Source organism: Benincasa hispida, chromosome 2 (assembly GCF_009727055.1).
Source record: "Benincasa hispida cultivar B227 chromosome 2, ASM972705v1, whole genome shotgun sequence".
In the NCBI taxonomy this organism is placed as follows: domain Eukaryota; kingdom Viridiplantae; phylum Streptophyta; class Magnoliopsida; order Cucurbitales; family Cucurbitaceae; genus Benincasa; species Benincasa hispida.
In genome coordinates, this window is record NC_052350.1 from 59633352 (window position 1) to 59650803 (window position 17452).

A 17452-nucleotide genomic window follows, 5' to 3' on the forward strand; every position below is an offset into this window, starting at 1 on the left:
GGCTGGTCTGCCTTGGTTCAACCCGAACCGGTCCGGTTTGCTCTAGACCGTTACTAACCCTAATCTGATCCTCCCCCCTTTGCTCCTCGCCCCCGATACTGCTTCCTCTGCCCTGATAATTCTGATCGATGGTCAACACCTCCTCGCGGCCAGCTTGTTCCTCATGTCCGAGACTGCCGAATCTGCCGTGACCGCCGCCGACTCTGCCCTGATCATGATAGCTCCAATCGTGAATCGAAGGTTCCTCGCGGCCGACTCCAGCTCCGATCGGATTCTGACTTGTTCCGGAATAGTGATACCCAGTTGGCTGAGGACAATTTTCCAAAGATTGTACCTGAATGGCAGATATTAATTCCGGTAGGGCGTCCTGAAAACATTTCTTTACCGCTGCCCGGATTGCCGTTCTCATGTCGAAACTTGAAGATCCATCAATAAAGGAGGATTGAGGTTGATTCTCTTCCGTAACAACTAGGTTTTCGTCACCGTGCTCTGATACCATGTTTAAAAAGAGAAGAGGGAAGAGAAAACAACAGGATTACGTGGAAACCCTAGTGCAGGGAGAAAAACCACGATATAAAGTCTTTTCTTATTAAAACTGATACACTAAATACATAGGGACTCACTGTATAAATAGACAGTAGGAAGCCCTAGGGGTCTTACACAATTACATAAATGTTCCTAGGTTAAAAACCCTATTTCCAACAATGAATTATCTAAAGAACCACCCATCCAATTATCTTATGTTTTGTGTTAGGGTCAGTTATCTTGTGTTTTGTGTATGAACAATGGTTCACCGAGGAGAGAGCAACCCTCTTATTTGGCTGTATTGTTGTTCTGTTCTTTATTTCTGTGTAATCAAACTCATTTCCCGTGTTTTGGCTTGTCGATATATCTGAGATTCTGAATATTGAACTGCGAAGGAGAATCCTTGCAGGTGGCAACTGCCTTTATCAGCCCAAGCACAAGCACCATGACAGATGAAGTCTCTACTATAATTTTCAATGAGCTAACAATTTTAATTGGGACTTTGGAAAGAGAAATAAGAAAGAGGAATGTTGGAAACCGGAAAGAAATTGCATTGTCTGTCATGTTAATACCCACATGTAGACATAGAGAGCTTAACTGTGGAGGGATATAAGCTCAAAAACATTTGAAAAGATTTATCAGGATTGGATTAAGTAAGGAGAGTAACTGTATCATCAGCAAGTGAGAGGGATTATTATTTAAAACTCTTTTGTTTTTCTGTTCATCAACTTTTGTACTTCTTATCTTGGTACTTTAACAGTGCTTTATGGGATTTTATTGTCTTTAATATGACTCCTTTGTTCATTTCATGGTTTTACATCCTTGTCATCAGAACAAGGAAAGGAAATCAGACTTATCTCCTTTGTCTGGGTATAGGTGGTCCAGTACGTGACAGAATCCAACGATTTATGGAATATATATCAGAAATAGAAAGCAGGTAATTGCTTTGCGCCGAACTTTTCCAATGTAAATTGCATTAGAAGTTTCTTTGTCCCTTCATTTAATAAATTAGTTAATATTAAGTCTGTTAATTTTTATTTATCTCAAACTATATAAGGGGAACTGCTCCAGTTGTGCCAGAATTTCCATCAAAACTTGATTGGCTAAATACTTCTCCCCTTCAGTTCAGCAAGGTAAATTGTTACTTCACTGTGAACCAAAATATCCAAGCAATGTATATGCTGTTTAAAATTGTTAAAATTTTTGGTAGGATTTGAAAGGAAAAGTTGTTCTCCTGGATTTTTGGACCTATTGTTGTATAAATTGCATGCACGTTTTGCCAGACCTGGAGTATTTGGAAAAGAAGTACAGCGATAACGCGGTAACTTCCTATTCATTTATCTCTTCCAGTTGATTAAGAAAGACATTACTTTGTAACCTCTGCTGTTTCTGCCTATACATACGGCTGAGCTATTCCTAAATTTGTTAATGCAAGAGAAGTTTTCCAAGAGCTTTATGTCATCAATTGTTATCAGTCTAGCAGCTTGAAAAAAAGAAGAAAAATCACTCGCCTTGTTATGAAATCGACAAATAAAGAAAATAGAAAAGACGTAAAAATAGAGAATCGGCACAAAGATTTATGTAGTTCACTAAGTGTGTTATCTACGTCCATGAAGTAGAGGGAGAATAATTTTATTAGAGAGAATAATTCATAATTACAAAATAGAGGTGCCTCTAAGGTTAGAGAGTTTATATATCGCATTTCTCTAAACCTTGGGTCATAGTAAATAATGAAAGATGGCAAATACGTAAATAACTTAAGTTTCAAGGGCAATCGCCAGATAACAAATTCAAGGCACCCCAACTATTTAGTCCCTTCGACCGTTTAAGTGAGCAAGGTAGTGAGCAAGGTATTAGGCCTTCAGTGGTGTATATGCATTCCTGGATAGCTAGAAAGGGAAATACTGGTTAGATGGTACCAGTGTATGCTTTTCCGGAGAAAAGTTAAGTTCCTGCAAAAAGAAAGAATGTACCTGGGGGGATATGTGACCCTGTGAATAAAGTACCTTTTTCCATTTTTTTTTGACAAGTAACAAAACTTCTTGTTAGCCCCTGAAATGGAGTTGGCTTTGGCATCCAATCAGTAATAGACAATATGGAACTTGGAAATCCTCTTGAAAAGAACAACAAAAAAGAACCCGAATCGACATGTATTAAAGAGCCAATATTTTGTAGATAAAAGGATTGATGACAAACACTGCCTCCTCAAGTTAAGATTGAACATTGTAAAATTTTTAGGTTTGAGAAAGAATCAGAATGCTCTATTCATTCACCAAAGATATGAATATATATAAGTGTACAAAGTATAGAAAAGAAAAATATCACAAAATATTTACAAGAATGGAAAACCCTAACTATAGAATTATAACACTCCCCCTCAAGTTGGAGCATATATGTTAATCATGCCCAACTTGTTACGTAGATAATCTATACGTCTTCCATCCAATGCTTTCGTGAAGATATCTCCTAATTGTTCTCCAGTCTTCACATATCCTGTAGATACCAACCTTTGTTGAATTTTCTCACGTACAAAATGGCAATCAACTTCAATATGTTTAGTCCTTTCATGAAATACTGGATTAGACGCAATATGAAGTGCTGCTTGATTATCACACCACAACTTTGTCGGTGTGGTGATTTCAAATCCCAACTCAACAAGAAGTTCATATATCCAAATCAATCCACACACAGATTGTGTCATTGCTCTATATTTTGATTCTGCACTTGAACATGACACCACATTTTGCTTCTTACTCTTCCAAGAAATCAAATTACCACCAACAAAAACACGATACCCTGAAGTTGATCTTCTGTCTTCTTTAGATCCTGCCCAATCGGTGTCTGAGAAACATTCAATATTAGTATGACCATAATCCTTATAATAAACTACGCCCGGGAGCAACTTTCAGATAACAAAGAATCTATTCCAATGTAACCCAATGATCAACGGTAGGGCATGACATGTACTGATTCACAATACTTACTGAATAGGTTATGTCGGGTCGAGTCACTGTAAGGTAATTAAGTTTTCCCACTAACCTCCTATATCTTTCAGGATCTTTTAGCAATTCTCCATCTTTTGTGAGCTGTAAGTTGGGCATCATTGGGGTACTACATGGCTTAGCCCTTAGCTTAACAAGTCAAGTACATATTTTCTCTGTGATAATAGAATTCCTTTCTTGCTTCTTATTACCTCAATTCCTCAGAAGTATTTCAACATGCCCAAATCTTTTATATGGAATTGACTATGAGGAAAGGTCTTTAGAGACTGGATACCTAAAGCACCATCACCAGTAATCACAATATCATCCACATATATGACTAACAAGATGACACCACCCTCAGATCTCTTAAAAAAGACCGAATGATCTGACGTGCTCTTCCGCATTCCAAAGCTTTCAATCACCTGACTAAATTTCCCAAACCAAGCTCATGGGCTCTGCTTTAATCCATACAAGGATTTACGAAGGCGACACACCATTCCATTCTCCCCTGAGCAACAAACCCTGGTGGTTGCTCCATTGAAGATCACCATGAAGAAATGTATTTTTAATATCAAGCTGATGTAAAGGCCAATGATTGATTGAAGCTGATGAAATAAACAACCTCACAGATGCCATTTTTGCTACAGGAGAAAAAGTATCAGCATAGTCAATGCCATAAGTTTGTGCGTAGCCTTTTGCTACAAGGCGTGCTTTTAACCGAGCAATAGAACCATCAGGATTGACTTTAACTGCAAACACCCATTTGCAACCGATAGCTTTCTTTCTTGCAGGGAGAGAAACTAAATCCCAAGTACAATTATCATCTAAGGCTGTCATCTCCTCCATTGTGGCACTCCAACCAGGATGAGACAAAGCCTCATGAACAGGTTTAAGGATGGATATAGACTCTAAGGATGCAATGAATGAACATGGGGAAGGCGGCAAATGGTTATATGAAACAAAAGAGGAAATAGGATGAGCACATGTACGTTTACCTTTACGAAGAGCAATAGGAAGATCATCACTTGTTTCTGGATCCAATGACAAAGAATACTCTGGTACAGGGCATGGAACTGAAGGAGGTTGTCGTCGAGTATAGACCTTAATGATGGGTGGAAGAGTAGAGGTAGCCACAAGTAGAGATGAATCAGGAAGAGGATTGGAAGGAGAAATAACTGTGTAGACAAGGAAATCATCCTCTAATTCCTTATGCTCCCCCTGACTCTTATTCGAAGAGAAAAACAGTGATGAAAAAAATGGGGTATGTTCAAAAAACGTGATATCAGGAGAGACGAAATATTTAGTAGACTTGGACAATAACACCGATACCCCTTTTGGACATGGGAATAACCAAGGAAAATATATTTTAAGAACTTTGGATCCAGCTTGGTATGCTGAGGCCGAACATCCCGAACAAAGCAAGTACAACCAAATATTTTGGGTAGAATGGGAAACAAATGTTGCTTGGGGCATAAAGTACGAAAAGGTATCTCACCCTTAAGAATGGAAGAGGGCATGCGATTTATTAAGAAACAAGTTGTGGAAATAGCATCAACCCAAAAGGATTTTGGAACATGCATCTGAAACATCAAAGCTCTGGCTATCTCAAGAGATGACGATTCTTTCGTTCTACAACCCCATTTTGAGATGGAGTATCGACACGAGAAGATTGATGAAGAATGCCATGAGCATCTAAATAAGACTTGAGTGTATGAGAGAAATATTCCTTAGCATTATCACTCTGTAGGATTTAAGAGCACCACTAAATTGAGTTTGAATTTCAGCATGGAAGTTACGAAAATGAGAGAGTAATTCAGAACGACTTTTCATTAAATATAACCACGTAACACGAGAATAGTCATCAACAAATGTAAAAAAATACCTAAACCCTCCTTTGGACTCAACAAGACATGGACCCTAAACATCAGAATGGACTAATTCAAAAGGAGTACTAAGCTTCGTTTATTGACTCGAGGATACAAACTCAAACGATGAAATTTAGCAAACTGACATGACTCACAATCTAAAGAAGACAAATGTTGAAGTTGTGGACGAAGACTCTTCAACACAGAGATAGATGGATGGCTCAAACGACAATGCTCTTCAAAGGGAGATGACACACTTGAGCATGTGATGGCCATAGGTATTTGTGGTTCAAAGATGTAAAGACCTCCAAATTCACGCCCTTTACCAATAGTCTGTTTCGTCGTAAGATCCTGAAATAAGCAATAACCAGGAAAAAAGGAGACACAACAATGAAGATCACGAGTGAGTTTACTGACCGAAATCAAATTAAACGAGAATGTGGTAAATTTAAAACTGATGACAAAGAAATTGATTCAGTAAGATGGACGGTTTCTGATCCTAAAACAGAAGTGGAGGTTCCATCAGCTATAGTGACATTAGGTGAAGAGGTAGATGTACAAAGGTTAGAGAATAAACTGGGGTTACCTGTCATATGGTCTGTAGCGCCAGAGTCAATGACCCATTTTGACGTGGAGGAAAGAAGACATTTAGAAATGTTACCTGTCTCTGCGATGGCCATAATGGGAGTAGTAGATGATGCCCTCATTGACTCTTGATACTGCTGAAATTTAGCAAACTCCTCTACAGAAATCGTAATTGACTTGTCAAGATTATCAGGAGTAGAGGCGACATGTGCAGAGGGTGATGGCATCCTCTGACCCTTATTCAACAATTTTTTGCATTCACACTTCGTATGGCCAGGTTTATGACAATAATAGCAAACAACACCTCCTGGATTTGATCTTTGGTTATTGGGATGACCTTTGGAGCTATTTGATTCAACCCCCTTATTACCTCTATAATCATTTTTGCGCCCCAATCAAAGCACTACTAGAATCAGATGACATAACTGCTTGTGTCTTTTCAGTACGAAGTATTCGAGTGTAAGCTTCTTCCAACGATGAGATATTTGAGCTTGACAATACTTGATCTTTGGCCATCTTATATTTAGGTGCAAGACCTATTAAAAAGCTCATGATAAACAACTTTTCACGTTAAGCCATTAGAACTTTTGGATCCGTGCTGATTGGCATCAAGGCATTGAATTCCGTGCATGTATTTTTAACCTCCATAAAGTAGCTTGTAAGAGATTTCTCCTTGATCAGGTTGATATAGAGTTTTACAAACATCAAACACTCTATTAATATTCTCTTTCCCTGAATAAAGGAAATCCAAATATTCCAATAGTTCCTTGACTGATTTGTAGTGATTTACTAGTTCAACAATTTCACGGTCAATAGAATTCTTGATTTGTAAAAGCATTCTTGAATCGTCCCACCACCAAATCTTCTTATTAGCATCAATCGGTGGCTTTTCTGTGATGTGATCATCCATCTCTATGCTCTTAATAAAGTGGCGAACATTTGATCTCCATGAATAGTAGTTGGATCCATTCAACTTGTGTTCAGTTACGTTTGATACCATAGACATGACTACTGGTTTCTTATCAGCCATTACCTCAAAAAATAGACACCGGACAGCAGAGAATCAAACCCTAATTTACCGAAGAGATGTCTTTACAAGCAGTGAGTATATCTATATATCCCAAACAAACGCACCACCAAGAAGAGACAACAAAACTGAGGAAATCCACAGAAGACGAACAAAATTAATGGCGCACTCGCCTACATGCGCTGGCACGTGGATAGACGACAAAGAAGAACAATCGGCGCGTGAGCCTCATGCGCTGGTCAGATGGGATTTGGACTTTGGGGTTTTGTAGATCACCAGCTAGGCTCCTCGACGGACTGGGCGGTGTTGAAAAAATAGTCCTTTTTTTTCCCGCAGCGGCGGCTAACGAACCAAAGACGGCGACTGTGAGCAAAAGTGTAAACTCACCTCTCCACAAAACCCTAAATGCATCACAAATGGGTTCTAAATTCTCAAACCCTAAGGTTCACAAAACCCTAAGTTTGTTTAGAGGGCTCTGATAACATGTAAAACTCTTAGGTTTGAGAAAGAATCAAAATGCTCTATTCATTCACCAAACATATGAATATATACAAGTGTACAAAGCATAGAAAAGGAAAATATCACAAAATATTTACAAGAATGGAAAACCCTAACTATAGAATTATAACAAACATTTGTTTTATTTTGGGCGCTGCGAATGATTTATCATGTATATTTGATTGGTTCATTTAGGACTACTGGATACCAGAAAACTACAGTTGATTTATTTGCCTATTTTCCCAATTTTTAAAAATTTTGGTTTCGCAATTGGTTCCTTAGAAATTCTCGTGTTCGTACAGTTTGCAGTGGTTGGAGTTCATTCTGCAAAGTTTGACAATGAAAAAGATTTGGAAGCTATCCGCAATGCAGTCTTACGCTATGGCATTACTCATCCAGTAAGCTTAATCAGAAGCTGATATTTCAAAGTACAATGTGTTCTATGGCTTATGTACCTATTTGAATTGCCTGGATTCTAAATACTGGAGTACAGATATTTTGAGCAGCTACAAAAATCTGAACCTGGATTTTTTATCAAAAAATCTTTCATTATTGTCGTGGTTTGGTCATGTAATTGGTTCACTGCCAACAAGTGTGACAAGCTAATTGTTAGACTTATATATTTGTATTCATCATAAATTGTATTTAAGATTAATTTGGATTACTTCTAAAACTATTCTTGGCAACCTAGATCTGACAAAGAAACTAAAGAAAATACCTTGGTCTGAAAGGTTTAGCACTTTTGATGAAGGCCAGACTCTTAAAAAGTCTGATCACGAACCAACAAAAAATATGAAATATAGCCCATGGACTGAACTTGATTGATAAATGTCTTCAAACTTCAAAAGTCTTCACCTAATCAGGGCACTGTCTCAGAAAATGAGTAGCCCAAAACACCCTTCTTTTAATACTATAAAATTGCAAGCATCTCCTATCTCCTCGTCAATTTGAGAAAGATTAAAACAATTAGTTAAGAATGTGAGTGATAACTGTTTAAATTTTAATTTTTCTATTGTTAAAAATATTAAGTTAGTCCATAGTTTCAACCAAATATCAAGAATTAAAAAAAGGTAGTTTTTCACAATTGCTAACAATTTGGTACAATTCTAAGGTATCATTGTTTTCATGTGATAGTTTTTAGTCAGTTAACAGATTTCTTTATATCTTGTTTTATGTTTTAGTCTGAAAATTTATTTCATGTCTAGAATTTTAATGAATATTTGTAATTATGAGTTATTAAAATTTATCTCTTGAACTAGGTTGTTAATGATGGAGACATGTTTTTGTGGCGGGAGTTGGGAATTAATTCATGGCCAACATTTGCTATTGTGGGTCCCAATGGAAAGCTTCTTGCACAGATATCAGGCGAAGGACGTAGAAAGGTATTGGAAGACCTTCAATATTTACTTGTTCTTTGGAAGAGTTAAAATGAAATTTCTTGTGTTAGAGTACCAAATCCTGTCATGTGTCTATGAGCAAAAATATCGAACTTTAACTTCAAATGTTGTTTCCTTTTTTTTCTTTTAGGCATTAGAATTGTTAAAACTAGATCACCCACAGTATAAGCATGATCAAAATTAGTACAAGATGGTTAACCATGCAATATTGATGTAACGTTTGGAAATCAACATCTTGTTTCAACTCAATCATGCCCATACCATTTCTCAAATCCTATATCATTTTCCGATAAATACAATATATTTATATGTTGAATGGTTGAGAGAACATTCAAGTAACTCGTTCTGGGGCTGACAAGGAACTTTTTCCATGAAGGATCTTGATGATTTTGTGGAGGCGGCTCTTCTGTTTTACAGTGAGAAGAAGATCCTTGACAGCAGGCCACTTCCTTTGAGATTGGAAAAAGATAATGATCCCCGTTTAATTGCATCTCCATTAAAGTTTCCTGGGAAACTGGCTACTGATATTCTTAACAACAGGCTCTTCATATCAGACAGTAATCATAATCGCATAGTAGGTTCTCTTTCTTAACTTTTAATGCTCTCTTCATATCACTATTTTCAATTGACTGTGAGATAGAGTATTCAAAAATAAAATTAAAAAAAATAATAAAAATTTGACTGAGATAGAGAACCTAATATTTCTAGTATGGCTTCCTCATTGTTTAAAGTTGCTAGAATTATACCTTTCAAGGAAGGCTATCTCTTTTCTGGATCATTTAGGATTGTCTCACCAAAGAGGGTGCTAGATGATATAATATTAAATTTACCTTCACTCTTCAGCTTAAGCTTTTGGGTTAATCGGTGATTTAAGATTGGTATTATAGCAGGTGGTTAGTCCTGTGTTCAAACCCTACAATGTTATTTCCTCCCCATTTAGTATTGATTTCCACTTGTTGGATCTTCTACATATTTCAAGCCTATAAGTGAGGAAGTGTTAGATGATATAATACTAAATTTACCTTCACCAATCAGCTTAAGCTTTTGGGTCAAATTGATAATTTCAGAGAGGGACATAAATCTAAGCATTTTCCTCTATTTCCTTTAGAAGATGCAGATTGCTTAATAGGAAAATCAACTACAATGTGGTACAATCTTCTGAAACTTTTTCATATTTCCCTTTCAGTTGTAGCTTGCATACGTTGTTTACCCTGGTTGGTGTCTTGTTACTTAAGCTCACATAAAAGAAATGGGTTATAGTTTGTTACAACTATTCTTTTCTAATTAAATTATCGAGACTAGTTTCTAATTAATTTACAAAAAGGAATATAATCAAAGAGAAAATGAGAAGTCTATGGAATAAAGAGATCGATGATTATTTGTATCTGATGAGTGTAAAGCGATAGGTGGTCTGTGACCCAATTACCATATTTGCCAACAAAGCACATTCTGTTTCTGATGATTTCAGGGCAAATGAAAACCTTTTTTTTTAAAAAAAAAAATCATTGAAAATATGAAATTACAAATATGTGCCAAAAGAATTACAAAATACAATTCAATTGGAGAATAAGTGAAGTGAGGTTGTAGGAATTAAAATGTTAAATCACCCCTTAATTCAATTCCTCTATTTATAAATCCCTAACAAGCTTATTAGCTATTTGCTAATATGCCCCTACTAATAACCATTATAATAGTCCTAATATTTCCCTAACTAGGGTCTTACAAAATAGCATCAAGGGTTCAAACACAGGACCTGCTTTGGTACCGTGTTAAATTACTATTAAACCAAAAAATTTAAGCTGATGGGTTTGGATAAATCTAATTATATCAATAATTTAACACCCTCACTTGTGAGCTTGCAATTTTGTTGAGGTTTGGCTCAACAAGTGGAAATTAATATTGATTAGGGAGAAAACGGCATTATAGAGGTTTGAACATAAGACCTACTTTAATACCATGTTAAGACACCGATCAACCCAAAAAAACTTAAACTGATGGGTTACAGTAGATTTAAATATATATATATATATATATGTGGGTAAAATTTATACCATGATAGAGCTATATAAGTTAAATGTTTTTTTTTTTTTTTTTTTTTAAAAGGAAACACAACTTTTCATTGATAAAATGACAAGAAACTATCGCTCAAAATATAAGGAAACAAAATGGAGAGCTAGAGAACTTAAAGAGTACAATCCTAAGAGAACCATGCACTAGAACAAAGATTAATCAGAAAATAAAGCCCCCCAATTAAACAAATAACTTGTATAGAAAAATTCACATAAAACTTAGAAAGAGAACACCAAAAAGCAGCGATAAACCTTGCAGGGGATTGACTATTTTTTAATACTGGATATTAGGTGGTAACTGATCTAAGTGGGAATTTCCTTTTACAAATTGGGAGCACAGGAGAGGATGGTTTACGTGATGGCAACTTTGATGATGCCACCTTCAATCGCCCTCAGGTAAGCATCACATTAGAGCCCTATACATGCAGTTTGAGGTCTGGCTTTTATATACCAACATTGGCGTTCAATGAAGATCTGTATATCTTCCTCTTAAATGAATTGTATATTGCTTAACTTACTGCATGTGGGTTCTCTAGGGCTTGGCTTATAACGCAAAGAAAAACCTACTTTATGTTGCTGATACCGAGAACCATGCCTTGAGGTATGGGTGTCTTTCAGTTTCAGCATCAATGCATAACGATCTTATAATCAATAGCTTATATTCTGGTCGTTAAAGAAGTTTAAAAGAATATGTGGATAATGTTTGCAATGCATTCCTCTGAAGGAACAATAGTCCATATGCGTTTAGTTTTTATTTTATTTTGAATTTTTTATTATTGAGTGTTTTATTTTTATACATGTGCAAAATAAAGAAAATGAGTATTTACCCAATGAAAAAGGAGGAAAACAATGATAAGAGTTAATGGCACAACCTCCTGATCATTTTGTCTTTCTCATTTCCTTGTTCCTTCTGCTGGACTCTACCAATAATTTTTCTGAACATATTATTATTTAGGGAGGTCGACTTTGTCAAAGAGACCGTACGTACACTTGCAGGAGATGGAACTAAAGGCTCTGACTATCAAGGGGGAAGAGAAGGAACATCTCAGGCAAGATTCAAAACAAGCTTCACATCAACCTTTTGTTTAAATTTAAAAATGCTTGTCCAAATATATGGTTCCCTACAATGAGAAAATTCTTCACAAAATGGTTTGGCACTCTTAATTGATGCATGCACTGCACTAAAGAGGAAAAAGGTCACATTTAAATGCCCGTGAAACTAAAGGAATTTTGTTGGTTAATTTTTTTAAATTTGTTATAATTATTTTTAGAGGGAGAAACGTAAAATAATAATAATAATAATAATAAAATTGTATATGATATTACAAGTACAAACTTTTTAAGTTTCATCTCATATTTCAGCTTCTCAACTCTCCTTGAGATGTTTGTTTTGATCTTATTAATGAAAAGGTCTACATTCCCATAAAAAATAAATAAATAAATAAATAACAAATTGTTTATAATATCTATTACAAACCTTTTAAGTCGCATCTCATATTTCAGCTTCTCAACTCTCCTTGGGATGTTTGTTTTGAGCCCATTAATGAAAAGGTCTACATTGCCATGGCTGGCCAACACCAGATCTGGGTGCATGATACTTTAAATGGAGTAACTAAATCATTTAGTGGTGATGGATTTGAAAGGAACTTAAATGGATCCAGGTAATCCAGAAAAATAAGCTCTTTGTTGTTACTGAAAATTGGACTCTACTATAGTAACAACTTGAATCAAATGAAATGGTTAAAGGCTAATGAAGTGACATGATTCCAACAACATTTTTTTAAGAGCTCAATCGACTACAATTTGAGGACACTTCTAATAAAGAAACAAATTATCAAAATATGTAACATTGTATTTGCTCCTAATTTTTTTACTAAATTATAGAAAGTGCTCTAAACTTTTATTCTTTCAAAAGTTACAATATTATGCTTGACCTTTCGTAAATATTTCAAAACTATACTTGAAATAAAAATCCTTTAGAATTTATCAGAAATTGAGACCTGGATTTGTATGATCAAAAGTGATATTGCAACTTTTGAAAGAACCGGAATACTTTTGAAACAAAGGGAAAAGAGTTTAGGGATATTTTTAATAATTTAGCCAAATTTTTTTCATGCTTTCATATTGTTAAGCCTCTAACTGTTAGTGAGCTTGAGCATGGGAAAAAAGGCCAAAAAGCAGAAATGGATAGTTGACGAAGATGAGTTAATGGCCTTTTTAGGCAAGTAATTTCCATGAGGCACGGATATTCTAGCTTTGGAGCTTGGTAGGTTGGAAACTTGTTCTCCTTAAATAGATAAACAAGGATAGTTTAAAATGTGGAGATCTTCTTACTTTGGGACTTAATTTTGTGAGCCTACTGCGGTACCTACCTAATAATCTGGTACCAAGAGCACATTGTGATGAGTGGGAGTTAAAGCTAGGTAAAACTGTAGAGAAATGCAGGACAAGCTCCATTGATTATTTTGATTGCAAGCCATGGAATATGGGGGGAGAATGAAAAGACAGTTTGTAAAGGTTGATAGGGTGAGATGTTGCATTTTTACAGTCGATATTAGTGAGATTAGGTATTGTGCTGTTGGAGTAGATGAGTTCAAGTAGCCATGGATCCTTTTGAATAAACTGTGGAGTTTTTCTTTGGAACACATTTCCTGAGTTCACTACAATACTCATTTTGTGCTATTTTACCCATTATTTTGATTGCCAGATGTTTCACATTTGATTTTGTTTCTGAAATATTTCATCTATCTAAAGTCTTTAAATTAAGACATCATTTTCTTTTTTCTCATTGAAATAGTGCTACAAGTACATCATTTGCTCAGCCCTCTGGACTTTCCTTGTCTCCGGGTAATAGAACTTAATGAATTCAACTTGATTTAAGATGTATTCCAAATACTTATGATTTCATCTGTTGATTTGTAGATTTTTCGGAGGTTTATATTGCTGACAGTGAGAGTAGCTCCATCCGAGCAGTTGACCTAAAAACAGGTGGATCAAGATTGTTGGCTGGGGGTGACCCAATTTTCTCAGACAATTTGTTTAAGGTAACTTCGTTTTATTAATGTTTAAAGTTTTTCCCTTTTGTTACAATTTTTAGCAGAAAAATCTTCTATATCACTTGCTCTTTTCTAACTCTTGCAGTTTGGAGATCATGATGGTGTAGGATCTGAAGTACTACTTCAACATCCATTGGGGGTATTGTGTTCAAAAGATGGTCAAATATATATAGCAGATAGCTATAATCATAAGGTACTTAGAAAAGAGTTACTGTTTTACTTCTGTGATTTGAATGTATTATCGTAGCATCATTGGTTAAGGTTGCTGGTTCGGTGGTTCTGTTATGTTACTGTGAGTGTTGAATATTCCATGCGTCGCATGTTTTCACCTAATGACAAAAAACTATACTTCGCCATCTGATTTTTGTGAATGCATATTTCTCTTTTCTATTTACAAGTTTCAACCTGAGGCTTCTGGATTTGTTACTATCAGTTTAAGAAATTTTCTCAAATTCTAATTGGAGGGTTACAATTTGATGAAAAAACTGGAAGTGGACCCAATAATGGAATAAGAACTTTCCTCAAGGGGTTTAAGTATATTTCAGAACATCATACGAGTTACCTTGTCTCCATATGGTTTATAAGACATTACTATTCTGCTTTATTTACTTTATCATCAAGATTGTAATGCTTAAGTCTTCTTTTATCCCTAATCACTTCAGATCAAGATGCTAGATCCAGTCAGTAAAAAGGTATTTACAATAGCAGGAACAGGGAAAGCTGGTTTCAAGGACGGGACAGCCTTAGAAGCACAGGTTAGGAACTATCCTTCCCCTATATACTTATAATTGTGGATAGAACTGGGACATAATTCAGAATGTATCCATTAGTTGTAATTGCAAACTCAAGATATTATGTTGTACCTAATTTTTTGCTGCTGCTAACATTCTGGTTTTTATGACTAATTGCTGGATGCATGTCTGTTGATATTCAGGGGCAGAGCTTGAAAGTTTTGTCTGGAGGGACATAATTTTATCTTCCAAGTTCTTACTCCTTTGTTCTTTTTTTTTTTCTTTTTTTTTTATATATATATAATGTTTCATAATTTTAACTTCTTTGCCTGCTAATATCAAATGATGTCTGTGTTTGGAGTATCAATTCCTGCCATGTATTTGGAGTTATCAACTTATCATTGGTTTTTGACATGAGATCTCTTAGTATGTTTTTCTCATAGAAGCTCAAAATCTGAATTATAAGCCTTTATCATTAGAGGCTTTTATTTGGTATGCGCATGTGACAAAATAAATAACTCTCATACAATTGTGTTTTGCAGCTTTCAGAGCCATCTGGAATCACTGAAGCTGGAGGTGATAACTCAACTCATTTGAGAACATATTACTATAAACATTATGAAAAGTTTTCATTTACTTAACTTGGTAACATCCTGGCTGCGTCTAAGTTCCAAGACCCTTTAGAATTTACTGAGACTGAACCATCTATTTTCTTTATTTATCATTTTCCTGATCTTTTATTAGTGCACCGGTCATAGATCAGATTGACTTAATTTATATCGCATCATCAAGCAAGTATATCGATTGAAACAAATTGTGAAAAAAATTCAGTCTTTTAACAATTTTGTCTGTGTATACTCACTTTCATGAAGTGGAGAATTATTTTGTACGACTATACTGCACCACAAAAGTGAGATTCTGCAATTTCATGACAATCAGATAATCTATGGAATCTCAAAGAAGGAAATATACTGCATCTCTATCTTCGAATTTGAAACATTTGCATGTCACTACAATAAATTTTAAGTTCATTCTTTTGAAGCTATTTTGGCCCTGCCAAGTATTACCTGTATACAATATAGCATGATTATGTGGAAAATAAATTAGAAGGAAACGATGAAATGTATCCTTATGCAAGTATGCTATTTATTTCAAAAGCTTGCATTTAGATACTTTTCTTCTGCCCATGCAGGAAGACTTTTTATTGCTGATACAAACAACAATGTTATCAGATATTTAGACCTGAACAATAGAGAACAATCCCAACTCTTAACATTGGAACTGAAAGGAGTTCAACCTCCAAATCCAAAAACCAGATCTCTTAAACGGCTTCGTAGACAGTCACCTGACACTCAGACGATCATTGTCGATGGGGGCTCATTCAGTGAGGGCAACTTATCTCTGAAAATATCATTACCAGAAGAGTATCATTTCTCTAAGGTCTTCTTTCATCCCTATACTTTACATTCTTTCATGAACGTGATAAGCCTTTTTTTTTAATCCCTGAAATGTTATTTCCTTCCCAATTAATATTGATTTTCACTTATTGAATCTTCTACAAATTGCCAAGTCCACAAGTGAGGTGACTGTTAAAGTGTTGGTATGATATTAAATTTACCTTCACCTATCAGCTTAAGCTTTTAGGTCAATTGGTGATTTTAACACTTGTAGATATTGATTACTTCTTGTAATGCATGGCCAGTCATGTTCATCAGTAATCATACACTTCATCTATTGCCTTCTTCTTTGAATTTCAGGAAGCTCGGAGCAAATTTAACGTTGAAACTGAGCCTGAGAGTGCGTTGTCTATTGACCCATCTGATGGATATCTTAGTCCAGAAGGATTTGCTAGCCTTCATTTTAAGAGATCCTCTCCTACAGCTTCACTTGGAAGAATAAGTTGCAAGGTACTTCTTACATGAAGGGTTTGACAACATGAGAATCAGTATTCTTCAGATTATCAGGACAGTCTATTAATGTTCCTATGGTTATTCTGGTTATAAAGTTAATCTAATTTATGATTACAGGTTTACTATTGCAAGGAAGATGAGGTGTGTCTATATAAATCATTGTTATTTGAGGTACCCTTTCGTGAGGAAGTATCAGAAATGAGCAAGGCCGAAGTCACACTCGCCTTTGAAGTGAAGCCGAAAACTTCGTCAAGCAGCTTGCCACTATAATACTCACACTAACACATGAATGCATAAGCATTTTATTTCTTTCCTCCGGTTAGCAAGTAACTTAGTATTAAATAAGAGTGTATACTAGTTTTGTAAATTGGAAGAAGAGAGTGATCTTCGGTTGACAATTGAAAATTACATTTCCCTAGTGTGAACATTTGATTGATTCGAAGAAAAAACTTTGTTTTTCTATATCATAGTTCATTTCGACATTTGAACTCAGTAATTTGGAGGGCATCCCCAAACATCTCAAGCCTTTACCACCATCAGGAATGAGCATAATTTAAGGAGTGGAAGGAGTGGAGCTTATTAAAAAAGAAAAAAGAAATAATCTTTAGAATTTCTCAGACTATACATATTTTCATTGTACAAAAGTATCAAAATTCAATAATGGAGATGAGAAAAAGAAAGGAGAGATGGTTTGGTGGTAAAATTCATCGAATCTTGTCTCAAATGGTTGAAATGCACTTGATCTAGAGTTTTTATTCTATTATCAAGATGAGAATTCAATGAGCTTTCAGTATTGTTTGTAGAA

The 17452-nt window shown here is 35.4% G+C and overlaps 1 protein-coding gene across 1 annotated transcript in view; it reads left to right on the forward strand.

Moving 5' to 3' along the window:
* The window catches only part of LOC120070976 (protein SUPPRESSOR OF QUENCHING 1, chloroplastic), a 32206-nt gene extending 15023 nt beyond the window's left edge, over positions 1–17183 (forward strand). Inside the window, exons 11-28 of the mRNA XM_039022946.1 lie at positions 1402–1462; positions 1583–1658; positions 1736–1846; positions 7787–7882; positions 8744–8866; positions 9258–9455; positions 11242–11346; positions 11487–11551; positions 11906–11999; positions 12454–12611; positions 13748–13797; positions 13873–13994; positions 14092–14199; positions 14669–14761; positions 15280–15313; positions 15930–16177; positions 16495–16644; positions 16765–17183. Coding sequence (XP_038878874.1) covers positions 1402–1462; positions 1583–1658; positions 1736–1846; positions 7787–7882; positions 8744–8866; positions 9258–9455; positions 11242–11346; positions 11487–11551; positions 11906–11999; positions 12454–12611; positions 13748–13797; positions 13873–13994; positions 14092–14199; positions 14669–14761; positions 15280–15313; positions 15930–16177; positions 16495–16644; positions 16765–16917 — 2045 coding nt within the window. The 3' untranslated portion in view covers positions 16918–17183. The remainder of the gene's footprint in view (positions 1–1401; positions 1463–1582; positions 1659–1735; positions 1847–7786; positions 7883–8743; positions 8867–9257; positions 9456–11241; positions 11347–11486; positions 11552–11905; positions 12000–12453; positions 12612–13747; positions 13798–13872; positions 13995–14091; positions 14200–14668; positions 14762–15279; positions 15314–15929; positions 16178–16494; positions 16645–16764) is intronic.
* The last annotated feature ends 269 nt before the right edge of the window (positions 17184–17452 follow it).